At 44.5% G+C, this 14611-nt stretch overlaps 1 protein-coding gene across 4 annotated transcripts in view; it reads left to right on the top strand.

The window, feature by feature from the left end:
• The window catches only part of NFE2L1 (nuclear factor, erythroid 2 like 1), a 38850-nt gene extending 24239 nt beyond the window's left edge, over window positions 1-14611 (top strand). For all 4 annotated transcript variants that reach the window (XM_033917606.1, XM_033917604.1, XM_033917603.1 and 1 more), the window contains exons 3-6: window positions 2552-2764; window positions 10657-10746; window positions 11040-11195; window positions 11459-14611. In XM_033917606.1, the coding sequence (XP_033773497.1) occupies window positions 2552-2764; window positions 10657-10746; window positions 11040-11195; window positions 11459-12754 (1755 nt within the window). In that variant the 3' untranslated portion in view covers window positions 12755-14611. The remainder of the gene's footprint in view (window positions 1-2551; window positions 2765-10656; window positions 10747-11039; window positions 11196-11458) is intronic.

The raw sequence follows: 14611 nt of genomic DNA on the forward strand, positions 1-14611 counted from the left end.
CTTATCCTGTGGTTTCCAGATTCATGAAAGGACTTTTCAATGTCAAACCTCCTCTCAAACCGCCTCCTGTGGTTTGGGACCTCAATATTGTTCTTACTCAACTGATGAAACCTCCATTTGAACCAATGGACAAAGCTCATCTGAAGTATCTCACTTGGAAAGTGGTGTTTTTCATTGGCCTCACTTCTGCTCGACGAGTCAGTGAGCTTCAAGCGTTGGTTGCGGACCCACCTTTTACAGTGTTCCATCATGACAAGGTGGTTCTTCGCACTCATCCGAAATTCCTTCCTAAAGTATTATCGGAGTTTCATCTCAACCAATCCATTGTGCTTCCAGTATATTTTCCAAAGCCTCATTCTCATCCTGGAGAATCAGCTCTTCATACTCTGGACTGTAAACGTGCTTTGGCTTTCTATTTGGAACGCACCAAACCGCACAGAAACGCTCCTCAACTTTTTGTCTCCTTTGATCCAAACAAGTTGGGACATCCAATTTCTAAGCGTACCATCTCTAATTGGATGGCGGCTTGTATCTCTTTCTGCTATGCCCAGGCTGGGTTTCCTCTTCACAGTAAAGTCACAGCCCATAAGGTGAGAGCAATGGCAGCTTCTGTGGCTTTCCTCAGATCTACACCTATAGAGGAAATTTGTAAAACTGCTACTTGGTCCTCGGTTCATACCTTCACTTCTCATTATTGTCTGGATACTTTCTCCAGACGGGATGGACAGTTTGGCCAAACAGTATTGCAAAATTTATTCTCTTAAGTTGCCAACTCTCCCACCATCCCACTTTGGTTAGCTTGGAGGTCACCCATTAGTGAGAATACCTGCCTGCTTGTCCTGGGATAAAGTACAGTTACTTACCGTAACAGGTGTTATCCAGGGACAGCAGGCAGCTATTCTCACAACCCACCCACCTCCCCGGGTTGACTTCTCTGCTAGCTATCTGAACTGAGGAGACACGCCCTGCGTTGGGCGGGAAGGCACTTGTGCATGCGCGGTGCGGGCAACTCAAAACTTAAGAGTTTTTTCAAGCAAGACTGCTTGTGAGGCGTCCGCATCGTGGCTCCGTTGGATCACGTCACCCATTAGTGAGAACAGCTGCCTGCTGTCCCTGGATAACACCTGTTACAGTAAGTAACTGTGCTATCTCGGCACAATTAGAAAGGGTAAGATGGAAGCTCCATTTAACAAGTCATTGGGCTGAGAAAAGTCATTCATTAAAAGATCTAAGGTTTGTGTTACTAATGAGGGGTGCATTTACAATATGGGGGGGGGGATCTTTCTAGTGTACTAATACAAAAAGAACAGAAGTTGATTTATGAATGGGGACCAGTAAGCCCCCATGGATTAAACCATAAGATAGAGTGGCTGACAAAGTAAAGCATAGCATAAATAAATAAACATAAATAAACAGTAATAGAACAATTTTGTAGAAGGTAGGGTTCCCTGATCGAGTTTGGGTTGGATTTCCTGAATGTTGGGTTACAGTTACTTGAGCCTTTGTTTTGCTTTTTTAGTAAGATATTGGCAAGTTCTGGGGCTGCACTGCTTCCACTCCTACTTGTGATGACATCATTGAAAGTTAGTGTTCTCTGCCTTATCTGTAGGTTGCATTTATATTTAGGCTTCTCTTCCAAATCTACTCCATCTTCCCAAATACTCTATTCATAGGCCATCTTTTTTTTCCTTTTAATTTTTAAAGAGGTTGTAAAGGACTTTTTTGGTGAGGGGGAACCAAGGCTACATCAAAACCAAAAAACAGCAAATTCAGACATCAGGTACATGGGTTGAGCAGGCTCATCTCCACATACTGCTGTTAATGAAGTTTTTTTTTTTAAAATAGAAAATGACAGCAGAAAAGACCCCCCTGGCTGATTCAGTCTGCCTATCTAGACTAGCAGCTCAGTTTCTATATTCATATATATAATATCTTGTTTCTTTATAAAATATATTGATGGATAAAATAAGTGAATTTGTTTTCAATTATTATGCTGTTTATAGACACACTTATCTCCAGGGCTGGGATATCACTGCAATGTTCCCTGCACCTGTCTTCACAGAGAATTTAATTTATCTGTTCTGGCTCTGGGTCATTACCATTGAGCTAGCTTGGAGGGAAAGTGTTGGGAGGCAGATACTAAGGGTAACATTCAAAGCCCTGATTATTGCTTATAAAAAGTGGAAGGAGAATAGGGTAATCATCATTTTTAAAAAATCCGCAGAAAGATGCAAATAAGGCAATAATGTAATAAAAAATCTCTGCAGTTTTGGTCTCATTACTGTGGCAAACCCTGTGATTACTGCCCCCTCTAGAGCATAAGACTCTGTAAATGTCACATCTACACAGTGATAAACCACAAGGCACTTTGTGAAATTGGTGACTGAGAGGATTTATTTCATAAATCTAATTCAGTGTCTTGGAGATGCTGGGAGAAGAATCCCTCAAGACAAATAGCTAGTACATTCCTTACAGTATGGTACCATGAGCCATGAATTTTTAACATAATAGTGAAGTAGAACCACAGTTAAGAGTACTTACTGCCTTGCAGGACATTGATTTAATTGACATCTTGTGGAAACAAGACATTGATCTGGGTGCTGGGAGAGAAATTTTCAACTATAGCAACAGACAGAAGGACAATGAAGTGGACAAAGAGTCGAGTGATGGCACAGAGTATGAGAGTAACTGGAGGGATAGAGAAGAAATCCTTGACACAAGCCAGCTAGTGGATGGAGAGACTGGCGAGAGCATTCCGGTCCAGGTAATATCACATAGTGCTTTGGGTACTCAAAATAAAGTTGGATGCTAAGAGATGGGCGTAGAATGTTTCTTATTAGGTGTGGGAAATCTTTCAACTTCGGAGATATTTATGAAGCAGGTCACATATTGCTCTTTCTGTTACGTCCCCTCCAGAATCAGTGTGATAGGTGTTTTATCTCAGCCCGTGAACCAAGTCTTGCAGAAATCCACATACATTGTTTTCTGTTCCTCCTACTTAGCAGAGGAACACAAGGCCTCCTACAACTTTTTATTTCTGCAAGTGAATCATACAGAAGTGTTTCTGATCTATTTTGCTTATTTTATTGTATCCTTTTTTTTTTTAACATAAGTTTGTTCTTTTCGGTGGCTATGGTGCCTTGAGACCTTTTATTCAGGAGTTGCTGCAGAGCTGTGGAGCCAGCCTGCTGTGTGCCACCATCAGAGCTTGGGGTCCATTTTCCTGGGTGCAAGCTTGCCTCAGGGTATCAAGGCATAGGCTGGATTTTCTTGCCACCGGTCATAGAAACATAGAAAAATGACGGCAGAAAAGGGCCAAAGCCCATCAAGTCTGCCCACTCTATTGACCCTTCTCCTTGATTTTGCTCACCACCCCCTGCCCTTACCTCATTAGAGATCCCATTTATTTTTGAAATCTGACACGCTGTTGGCCTCAATCACCTGCCGTGGGAGTTCATTCCAATGATCGACCACCCTCTCAGTGAAGAAATACTTTCTGGAGTCACCATGAAATTTCCCTCCCCTGATTTTCAGCGGATGCCCTTTGGTGGAAGAAGGTCCTATAAGACGGAAGATATCCTCTTCTACCTCGATACGACCCGTGATATATTTAAATGTCTCGATCATGTCCCCTCTCTCTCTTCGTTCTTCAAGTGAGTACAGCTGCAATTTATTCAGCCTTACTTCATTCGGAAGATCTTTGAGCCCCGAGACCATCCTGGTGGCCATCCGCTGAACTGACTCCATTCTCAGCACATATGGCGAGGTTCTGAGGAGAAGGTTTTGGTTGGGGTCCATTTGACTGTCAGCCCAAAGATCCTAAAGATTGGACCGTTCCGAGAACTTGAGGCAGAAATTCCTTTCCCTTCCCTTCGCTTCAGCTGCTGTAAAAATGCCGACAGGCATGGAGCTTCAGAGATTGTGAGTATACAGTTCCATTATAGCCTATGGAAGAACTGGGGAGGTCTAAAAACAGCATTTTTATCCATTGCTATGGGTAAGGTTCAGGTTTCCCACCTCCAAAATCCCTATTTTAACATTTTTTAAAATTGTCTCCCCAGGCCGGTTTTGGTGCTATTTTACTGGCAGCGGCCATCTTGGGTTTTATCAATCTCTTTTTCTGCCTCAAAACACCTTGATTTTGTTGAAAATTCATAGAGATGGACTCAGCCCCTAAATTCATGTGTGGATTGTGCCAGTCTGCTGGCGGAAGAGCATCTATGTGCCATGGTGCGCACGGGAGCTTCGGGCCTTGCCACCTCCTCTGGGTCCTCTAGGACTGGGGAGCTGAAGTGGGTCCAGAAAATGGGATAAAAATCCTGCCCAGTGTCTGTTTTTGGTGATAGCGTAAAACACAGGTACACTGACTGTGGGGCCTCGTCAGGGGTCCATCGGGACACTGCCTCTGCCCAGGTGTGTGGCTTTTTCCCAGAATTTGTCCAGCTCATGTGGAGAGCCTATCTCGCAGCACAGTTGGGCATGCTGCAAGCTTCCAGGACTGTGCTTTCATTGACCAGGTCCCCAGTGCCTTAGTTAGCACATTGATGCCTCGACAGACACGGTTTTCACCCTGGATGATGCCGACACCCTTTGTGGAACAATTCAGCAGAATACCTCAGAGGGCCCTAATCCGGGTGATGACCCCTCCATACATAGGCTTTTTAAGTTAGTTTCTGTTCACCATTTCATTGCGGATGCCATAAAGGAACTTAAACTGGGTGGTCAGCCCTCTGCATCTGTGTACTGTCATGAGCCACTCTAATGCTCAGACATCCTTTTTTCCTGCACAATCCAGATATCACTGTCTTGATATCTAGATACCTAGAAGACCACAACATACTCCACCCTACACAATCTGGTTTCAGAACCAACTATAGCACAGAGACACTACTAGGTTCCCTCCTGGACACAGCCAGACAACACCTCAGCATAGGTAGAAAAATGCTGATTATACAGCTGGATCTCACCGCAACATTTGACCTGGTGGATCACACCATCCTACTACAAATACTAGAAACAATAGGAATCGCAGACAAGGTACACATGTAGTGTCAAGGTTTCCTACAATCCAGAACTTAGAGTCAAGTTGAACAAAGAAAAATCAGAACCATGGTACAACCTCTGCGGTATACCCCAAGGATCTCCACTATCCCCAACTCTCTTCAATCTCTACATAACATCCCTCTGTACCTGCCTGGACAAATTAGGCTTAACCTCCTATAGCTATGCAGACGACATCACCATTCTCCTTCCTTTTGACCAACCAATGTCATCCATGATAGACACACTATACAGGACACTTGAAACAATTGCAACATGGATGAATAATCACAAACTGAAACTGAACCCAGACAAGACAAAATGCATTCTCCTCGAAAATAATAAAACCCCAACTATAACAAATCTAGTAATAAACTCAATCATATATCCCATACAACCCACTCTAAAACTTCTAGGAATGACAATAGACAGATGCTGTACCATGCAACCACAAATCAACAAAACAATACAAAAATCATTTGCGGTCAAGAGAAACTTAAGACAAGTTCAAAAATTCTTCAACAGAAAACAATTCCAGCTCTTGGTCCAGTCCCTAGTCCTAGGTCTTCTAGACTACTGTAACATACTCTTATCTCCCCTGCCCCACAACCATGATAAAACAACTACAAACAGTTCAAAACACAGCGCTAAGACTTATCTATTCCCTGAGGAAACATGACCACATCATGGCGGCATACTTCGACTCACACTGGCTCCCAATACAAGCAAGATTGCAATTCAATTATACTGCCTACTATTTAAAGCCATAAATGGAGATAGCCCAGCCTACCTAAACAACCGCCTAATCCAAACTACCTCAACCAGACACAGGAGAACACAAACTGTTCACGCATCTCCCAATCAGAAACGTCAAATGAAAAAAACTGTACGATGGCCTTCTAGCCACTCAAGCAGCAAAACTAGACTACCAACTCTCCAATTTACTGATAATGACTCCAGATTACAAATCGTTTAGAAAAGAAATAAAAATTATCCTATTCAAGACATCCTTGAAGACAAACTAACACCGCAAGACTCATCCCAATTCTCTGAAGCAACTCACTCTACTCTTCAATTCCTCTGGAAATGGCCAGATAACTTCTTTTGTAATCCGCCTCGAACCGCAAGTTATTGGCATAATATAAATCACTAATGTAAAGTCTTGGTCATGGAACAGTGGAACAATCCTGAGAGGAGTTTCAGACTGAATAAAACTGTGTCTAAACTTTATCTTATGGCACCAGAGTTTGAGCAGCCCAAAGTGGATTCAGCAGTTGCTCATGTCACTAAGCACACAGCCCTCCCTAGTCAAGGAGGAGTGATGCTTAAAGATTCTTAGGATTGCAGGGTGGGCATGGTCTTAAAGAAGTTTTTTGAAATGGCTTCTTCAGCCATCAAGACGGTGATGGCAGCAGCAGCAACCTCGCTTACTTGTCATATGAGATTGCTCCTGGTGCCTTTGACAGAGGAGGACACCTGCCTATAGCTGGTATGGAGGGCATAGATTAGGTGGCGCATGCCTTGTATGACCTCAACAGAGTTCTAGGCAAAGTCTCGGCTTAAGCAGTGTTGGCTTGCTAGATGCTTGGAACCACAGTTGGGCTGGTGATTCGGCCTCTAAGGCAAAATTGAGTAGGCTTCCCTTCAAAGATCAAATGATGTTTAGCAAGGGACTGGATGACCTTATGGCTAGTGTGGCGGACTGCCGCCTTAAGTCATTCCTGGATATCAAACCTCATTATACCCCTGACGGGGAGTTGCAATAATTTTTGTCCCTCAGGCAGATTTTGGAATCGGGCTCTGGAAGATACTGAGACAGGCTCAGAGGACTGGAGGTTCATTTTAGATTGGAAGGTGGTTAATGCCTTTCTGTGGATTCCACATTTTTGAATGGAAACAGTGCATTTGGTCATCATAGCTGTAATCCCGGGGGAGTTTCTAGCATCTCTGGATCTGCTTATCTTCATATTCCTATATTCCCAGGCTACCGAAAGTATCTGAGATTTCATGTTCTCCAGCAGTATTTTCAGTTCGCAGTCCTCCCATTTGGGCTGGTGATGGCTCCCCACATTTTCACCAAAGTGTGGTTGTGATTGTGGCGGCACTCCTCTGCAGGATTAGGTTCAAGTACATCCCTATCTGAATGACTGGTTGATCAGGGCACCATCACGGCTGGAATGCGAACAGGCAGTGGAAAAGGTTGTGTTCCTTCTACAGTACCTGGGCTGGACTGTCAATTTCAAGAAGAGCTAGCTAACACCCTCTCAGATGTTAGAAAATTGGGAAGTTTGGTTTGATATGGTACAAGGCCATGTCTTTCTTCCCGAGCCACGCAAACAGAAGCTCCAAAAACAAATTGTGGATTTCTTAGTGCTTCTGAACCCCACTGCTTGGATTACCTTCAAGTACTAGGGTCCATGGCAGCCTCCCTAGAGGTGCATATGCGGCCTCTGCAAGAGTCCCTCCTCTCTTGGTTGTCCCTAGGTGCCCCTTCCCTGGATGGAGCCAGCACAGAGTAGCCTGCACTGGTGGATTCAGGAAGAAGACTTAGTGCAGGGAATGCCTTTTCACATCACTGAGTGGATTACTTTCATGACCAATTCTAGTATTGCCGGATAGGGTGCTCCATCCTGGACTCATCACTCCATCCTGGACCAGTGGGCTCCCTATCAAAAGGGGTGGTCAATCAACCGACTGGAGATTTGAGCCATATGGTTAGTATTGAAAGCTCTACAAAACATCCTGGAAGAAAAAGCTGTAAGGGCTTGAATGCTATTCCGGTAGGCAGAAGTGCCCTTTCATGCTCTCTCCGCAGTGAATGTGGCCGGAGTGGAAAATGTGCAAATAGACTTGCTTAGTCGCCAAGTCCTGAACCCGGGAGAGTGGTCTCTCACAGAGAGTGTTTTGTCTCATTGAGCAGCTTTGGGACAGGCCTTGATGGCTTCAGCCAAGAACTTGAAGTCAAGCGCTTCTTCAGTCGAAGATCAGAGCCAGGAAGCTTGGGTCTAGACACATTGGTTCAGCCCTGGCCACCTCAGGAACTCCTTTACGTCTTCCTTCCTTGGCTCTTGGTGGGTCATGTCATCCGCAGGATAGGGACTCATCTGGGCCTGGTGATCCTCACGACTCTGGACTGGCCTCATCATCAGTGGTATATGGATCTGGTTCGTCTTCAGTGGGATGAGAAGCTGAAGCTCCCTCCTCATTGTGACCTACTTAGGGTCCTGTTTCTAAGAAGAACCCCCCCAGCACTTTGGTCTTATGACATGGTTTTTGAGCACAAAGCCTTGATTCAGAGGGGCTACTCCAACGTAGTCATTGCAACTCTTTTGATGTCCAAAAATCCATCTAGTATGGCAGCTTAACGTCAAGTCTTTGAAGGCTTTCAACAGTGGTATGACAGAGAATGGGTGGAGCTGTTGTGTGCTTCCACTCTGGTGGTCCTAGCTTTCCTCCAGGTGGGTCTAGAAAGAGGCCTGGTGCTGGCTTCCCTCAAGGTTCAGGTGGCTGACCTTTTCTTGTTTTAGAGCGCACAGTTGTTCCAGTTTGCTTACGTCGTATCCAGCTGTAACTAGATTCCTCAGGGGGTGTTTCACTTGCGGCCACCCTTGCGACAGCCTTTCTCTGCATGGGATCTTAACACTGTGCTGAAAGGGCTTTCAGAAGTTCCTTGTCAGCCGCTCAAGGATGCATCCCTTTTGGACCTTATGATCAAGACAGTTTTCTTCCTGGCAATTGTCTCAGCAAAGTATATTTCAGAGCTGCAGGTTCTCTTGCAGAGAACCCTTTCTCCAGATCACAGAAGCAGGGGTTTCCCTCCGTACAGTTCCTTCGTTTCTTCTGAAAGTGGTTTCGGATTTTCATGTCGATCAGGAAGTTTGTCTGCCCGCTTTTCATTCCACATGGTCAGAGCAGCAGGAATAGATCCTGAGAAGGCTGGATGTGCAGAGTCTTTACTACTTAGGACCAATGACTTCTGTCTTTCTGACCATCTGTTCTGACTAGCCAGTCCAGATGAGGTAGGCTGGTATCCAAGGCCTCTATTACCTGATGGATCAGCATGGCCATTTCATCAATTTACATTGCCTGTGGCAAGTAGCTGCTAGTCTCTCTCTCAAAGCTCACTTGACAAGAGGTGTCACTGCTCTGTGGTCAGAGTCTCGAGGCCATTTGGTCCTTTCTTCATACCTTTACACGGTTTTACAAAGTGGATGTGGTGGCTCGGTCTGACACCACTTTTGGGGTCTTAGTATTGCAGGCAGGCTCTTCTGTCCCACCCTAGATGTTGCCATTGCTTTGGTACGTCACCTATTGTATTGACTCCAGAGGGGACGTAACAAAATGGAAGATTAGGTTCTTATCTTTGGTAATATTTCTGTTAGTCCCTGACAATCAATATATCCCACCCTTTATTTATTGTTTCTCTCTCGCCTGCCTTGGGTTATTTCTCCCTTCAGGCCCGAGTATCTCCCATCCAGCAGATGGGCTCTATGGAGAATCATTGTACATATCCTAGTCACTGACTAGGTTTCAGTTCGAGCTTGTTGCACACAGCAGGTTGGTTCCATATTATTGCCATGTTCTTGCCTGTTTTGTTGGGGGAGGGGAGAGAGATTCCCCATGCCCCCTTTGTTTCAGTACTGTTTGTTTACTTTTGGACGCAACTGTAAAGAGGCTCTTGTTTCTCTCAACTAAGTAGGAGGAGCAGAGAGAAAAAAAATGTGTGGATTTCTGCAAAACCCGCTTCGTGGGTTGAGATAAAACACATCCTATTGACTTCGTCAGGGACTAACAGAAAGATTACCAAAGGTAAGAACCTAATCTTCCATTAAAAATCAGCTGGATATGGCCTATAGCCACAACAGCAGCAAAGTGATTTAAGTGGGCAGGAGCTTCTCTTGCCTGCTTAAATCTGCTTTCTGCTGCCTAAGTGGGGATATTCAATGGCACTTAATCAGACAGTGCCACTGAATATCTCCCTGATAAAAAAAGTGGGCAGGTCAAAGGTAGCTTTGGGGAGAAGGCAGGGGTTATGTGGGTCCTGGCAATATGCAGCACTGGCACCTGCATAGCTAAGCAGTTTATGCGGGTCCCAGGCACTGAATATTGGCTGGGATCTGTATAACAATTTGGATCCTCTAAACTCCCTCCATATTGAAACTGTTCTTACTTCCCTGGGCCTACCCTACAGTATGATCCTGGTGGCCAGTGAGGGTCATTGAGGTCTGTGCTCCTGCCCCTTTCAAAAATGGCTGCCATGACCTATCATGGTAGCTTGTGATGCAGGACTCAGCTGAACATTGGCCAGGACTTTCATAGGCTCCAGCAGCCCGCCCACCCATGTACAGCGCTTCTAATATTCTGTGCCAGTACCTGGACATGGCCTGGCACTGAATACTGGGGGCTTCTCTAGCCAGCAATGGTTAGACTTTAACAAAACAAAAAACACTGGCTGAATAATGGGGTATATGTCTTGTCTTATCAAATAAGAGCTGTTAAGCCAGGGGGAGGTTGGGAGAGTGATAAGAGACTCTTGGTAAGGGAATGATGAGGTCTATCAACAGTGATAGCTATGATTCTAGTCAGAAGTTATGCAAACTGTTTTTCCATCTGCAGGAAACTGGCTTGGAAGATCAGACAACTTTGTCTCTTGAGGAATGCCTTAGACTTCTAGAAGCCACATTTCCTTTTGGGGAAAACACTGAGGTAAGTTTTGGAAGACTTTGGAGAAGTGTTCTAGTTACTGTCACAGAATACTGTAATATTATATACATTATGATGCACTCCTTATTTCAGCTAGATGACCTTGGGGTAAAATTATTGGAGTCAAAGGGACAATAAAGTTTGGGACAGACGGAAGGGAAAATTTGGGGCATCCACGTTTTTCTGTTTTTGCTTTCATACCGAAGCTGTGTGTCTTTCTCCCTACCTCGGTCAGGAAAGTGTGTGCATCCTCTGCATTCCATTGTTATGGTAACTTCTAATTAATGCTTTTTTAGTTTCCAGATGCTGCTCCCCCTAATTTAATAGAAGTGCAAAGAACAGGCCTGTCTTCAGCTACCTCTGACCTCCTCTCACCTCTACTTCCTGATCCAGAGCCCTCCCTAGACCTGGAGCAGCAGTGGCAAGATCTCATGTCTGTAATGGAAATGCAGGTGAGTTGCAGTCTGCATTCAGTTGCCCTCCAGTGCAATGGTTGGGGGTGGGTTCTAAAGCTGTATTTACTTTGACCAGTGTTAGATGCAGTCATAGCAGTAGTGTAGGCTTTTTCCTTTGTAAGTGTTAGTCTTTACTCATCTCTTTAGTGTTGGTTACCTTCATGTTTTTCAGTGTTGTTGGCAGCAGCTGTTACCCATTTAGGAGGTATTTTTGCTTTGCTATGGGTTTCACTTTGCTGATCTACTCTGTTTGTATGCAGGCTATTTCAGTGAATCACGCTGCCACTGAATCTCTGTACAACAGCACAAATGGAGATCTGCCTCCAGTAAACTATAGTCCTTCTCCAAGCACTGCAATCCAACAGAACGTTAGCTTGCATCAGGCATTGTTACCCAGCTGCACCCCGGCATTCTCTTCTTTCTTCAGTGGCGAGATAGAGACATTGTCCATAAGTTCCAGTTCTGCTTTCCTCCAGCTTTCTCCTGACAATTCCACTGATCTTAACTCAACCCTTGGCTCTAACAACATGGCTGGAGTCCTCTTTCAGCCACAAATGAACACCACAACCAATGAAACATCTGGCCCTGCACTGCTGGACCCTCTTGGGGGACTTCTAGATGAGGCTATGCTTGATGAGATCAGCTTGATGGACCTGGCCCTAGAAGAAGGTTTTAGCCAGGTGCAAGCTTCCCAGCTGGAGGAAGAATTTGATTCAGACTCTGGGCTTTCTCTGGACTCGAGCCATAGTCTTGTCTCTCCTAGCAGCTCAGAATCCTCCTCTTGCTCCTTTTCAGAAGAAGGTGCTGTAGGCTATACTTCAGATTCTGAAACCGTAGACTTTGAAGGAGCAGAAGGGGCTGTTGGGTATCAGCCACAGTTCAGTAAGTTTTGCCGTATGAGCTATCAGAATCCCCTACATTTCCAGTATTTGCCTCACCTGGAATATGTTGGTCACAACCACACGTACAATATGGCACCAGAAGCACTGGAAAATGACTTGTCCCACCTGGCTGCTATAGGGAAGAAGACCAGTAAGGAGAAAGAGATGGACTTCACAGATAGGCAAATAAGTCGGGATGAGCACAGAGCCAGAGCCTTGAAGATCCCATTCACAAATGAGAAGATTATCAACTTACCTGTGGAGGAGTTTAATGAAATGCTGGCCAAATACCAGCTGAGTGAAACTCAGCTCAGCCTTGTACGTGACATTAGGAGAAGAGGCAAAAACAAGATGGCAGCTCAGAACTGCCGCAAGAGGAAACTAGATACCATCTTAAATCTGGAGCAAGATGTGAAAGAGCTGCAGCGAGACAAGACCAGACTGCTTAAGGAGAAAGTTGAGTTTCTCAAGTCTATCCAGCAGATGAAGCAGAAAGTACAGAACTTGTACCAGGAAGTATTTGACTGCCTTAGGAATGAAAGTGGCCAAGCATACTCCCCTAATCACTATGCACTGCAATATGCTAGTAATGGAAGCATAATCTTAATGCCCCGCACCTTGGCAGATCAGCAGGTCAGAAGACGGGACAGGAAGCAAAAAGACCGGAGGAAGTGAGCTGCTTTAGGCTGAGTTTGGAACAATTATACAATGGAGAACCGCTGGGTTGTATTATGGGAACTCCTAAGTCTCCTATCCACTGTCACCTTCCTCAGTTAACTGCTGTAGATCGGTGGAGGGGGAGAGGACTACACAAGAAAGGTGACATCCTGCTTGTGCACTTTCTGTGTTCCCTAGAGGGGAAAAAGCTAATGACTGGACTAGGCAGTGGCTCAGCCCAGCCCAGCCCAAGATGCCCTACTGTGCCAGAGAAAAAAAAGAGTACCGAGGAACTGGCTAAAATTAATTATTTAACTTAAAAGGTGAAAACACTGCCAATTTTTGCCTGTCTGATTTCTAGTATTCTCTGGTTGTTGGAAGGTGAAGCTAGTTAAAAAGGAAGGTGATTGGGGAGGGATTCTGAAATGGGTTTTTTCCTTCTCCGGTCAGTATAGGTTAGCATCTTACACTATCTGAGAACTTTGGTGGGGAGGGGGGGAACATTGCCACCTCACATTATCATGAGAGAGGCAGCTGTTTGCCACTGCCTCCCATATTGGGTATACTAAAGAGCTTGTTCACATTCTAGTACATGTGGGCTAGGACTTGCATATCCTGCTGTCCCTAAGCAATGCTCAAAATGCTGAGGCTTTCATGTCAGAGTAAGGAATGTAGTAAGAGGGGTGCTGCTGCTGACAGTTCCTTAAGCTGTGGGACATTTGGCAGATGTCAGACTTTGCCTCTCACTACCTTTTCATGGTGGAACAGAGTAAAATATTTTGAATCTGATATTTAAATACATAGTTGAGGTGGTTATTTGGGACAAGAACTAAGATTGAGGAGAAAAAGTTGACTATGGAATTATGTCTTGAATACAAATAGGCTTTGAACAAGTACTACAGGTTTGGATGCACACTTAGGAATAATTGGCTGAACAATGCAGAGGTAGTTCTAGAAGGAAAGTACTAATTAGGAGAAGGGCCTGCTATTCTAAGTAAAGGGCCATTCTTTTAGTGCTTATGGTCAATACTCCTGTACACTCGAGTCCCATTACTACTATGCCTGTGCAAAAGTTTTAGATTTATTTGCCTTTCTATATCTGAGCTTAGGCTCAGCTATATATTCAGGTTCACTATTTATTTCCCTGCCCAAATTGGGTTACAGCCTAGTTGCAGTTGAGGAAATGGAGGATAAGGTGGGTTTGGAACGCTGGTTCATAGCCTATGGTTCTAATGCCTGAGGTTTGATAAAACTGTAAAAGCGCATTAGGATAGTACACTGCCAGCTACTGATCTAATGCCATGTTTTTAAGCTATTGTGTGAAACATAAGGGAAGGCACAAATAGTCTACATATGACCATGCAAAACTGTTTAGTCCTCTAGAGCAGTGTTTCTTAAGTCAGTTGTGGAGTACTCCTTTGCCAGTCAGGTTTTCAGGATCTTCACAATGAATATGCATGGAAAAGATTTGTAGACAAAGGAAGTAATGTATGCAAACCAATCTCATACCTAGTCAGGATGGAGATCCTGAAATCCTAACAGGCAAGGGAGTACTCCACGATTGACTTAAACACTGCTCCTGAGGACAAGTGCTAAAGTAGCTGCATTAGTAGAGACAAATAGGTCTAGTGATGCCAGCACTTCACACCTGGAACAGAAGGGGGTGTCAGATCATGGTGCCCTCACCCCCTTCAAAATAAAGAATTTACAGAACCAAACTGCTGAATGTTGTTTTAAGTTGTCAAATAGCTGTGTGCACTGTTTTGCTAGGTATATAATCTTGTAAGGTATGAGACATGGATCCATGCAAGTCTTAAGAAAGGAATATTTTAATGTTTTGTCTGCAGCTGAATAAAAAGCTTGTGTGTTACACAA

The sequence above is a fragment of the Geotrypetes seraphini genome, chromosome 13 (assembly GCF_902459505.1).
Source record: "Geotrypetes seraphini chromosome 13, aGeoSer1.1, whole genome shotgun sequence".
Lineage (NCBI taxonomy): Eukaryota > Metazoa > Chordata > Amphibia > Gymnophiona > Dermophiidae > Geotrypetes > Geotrypetes seraphini.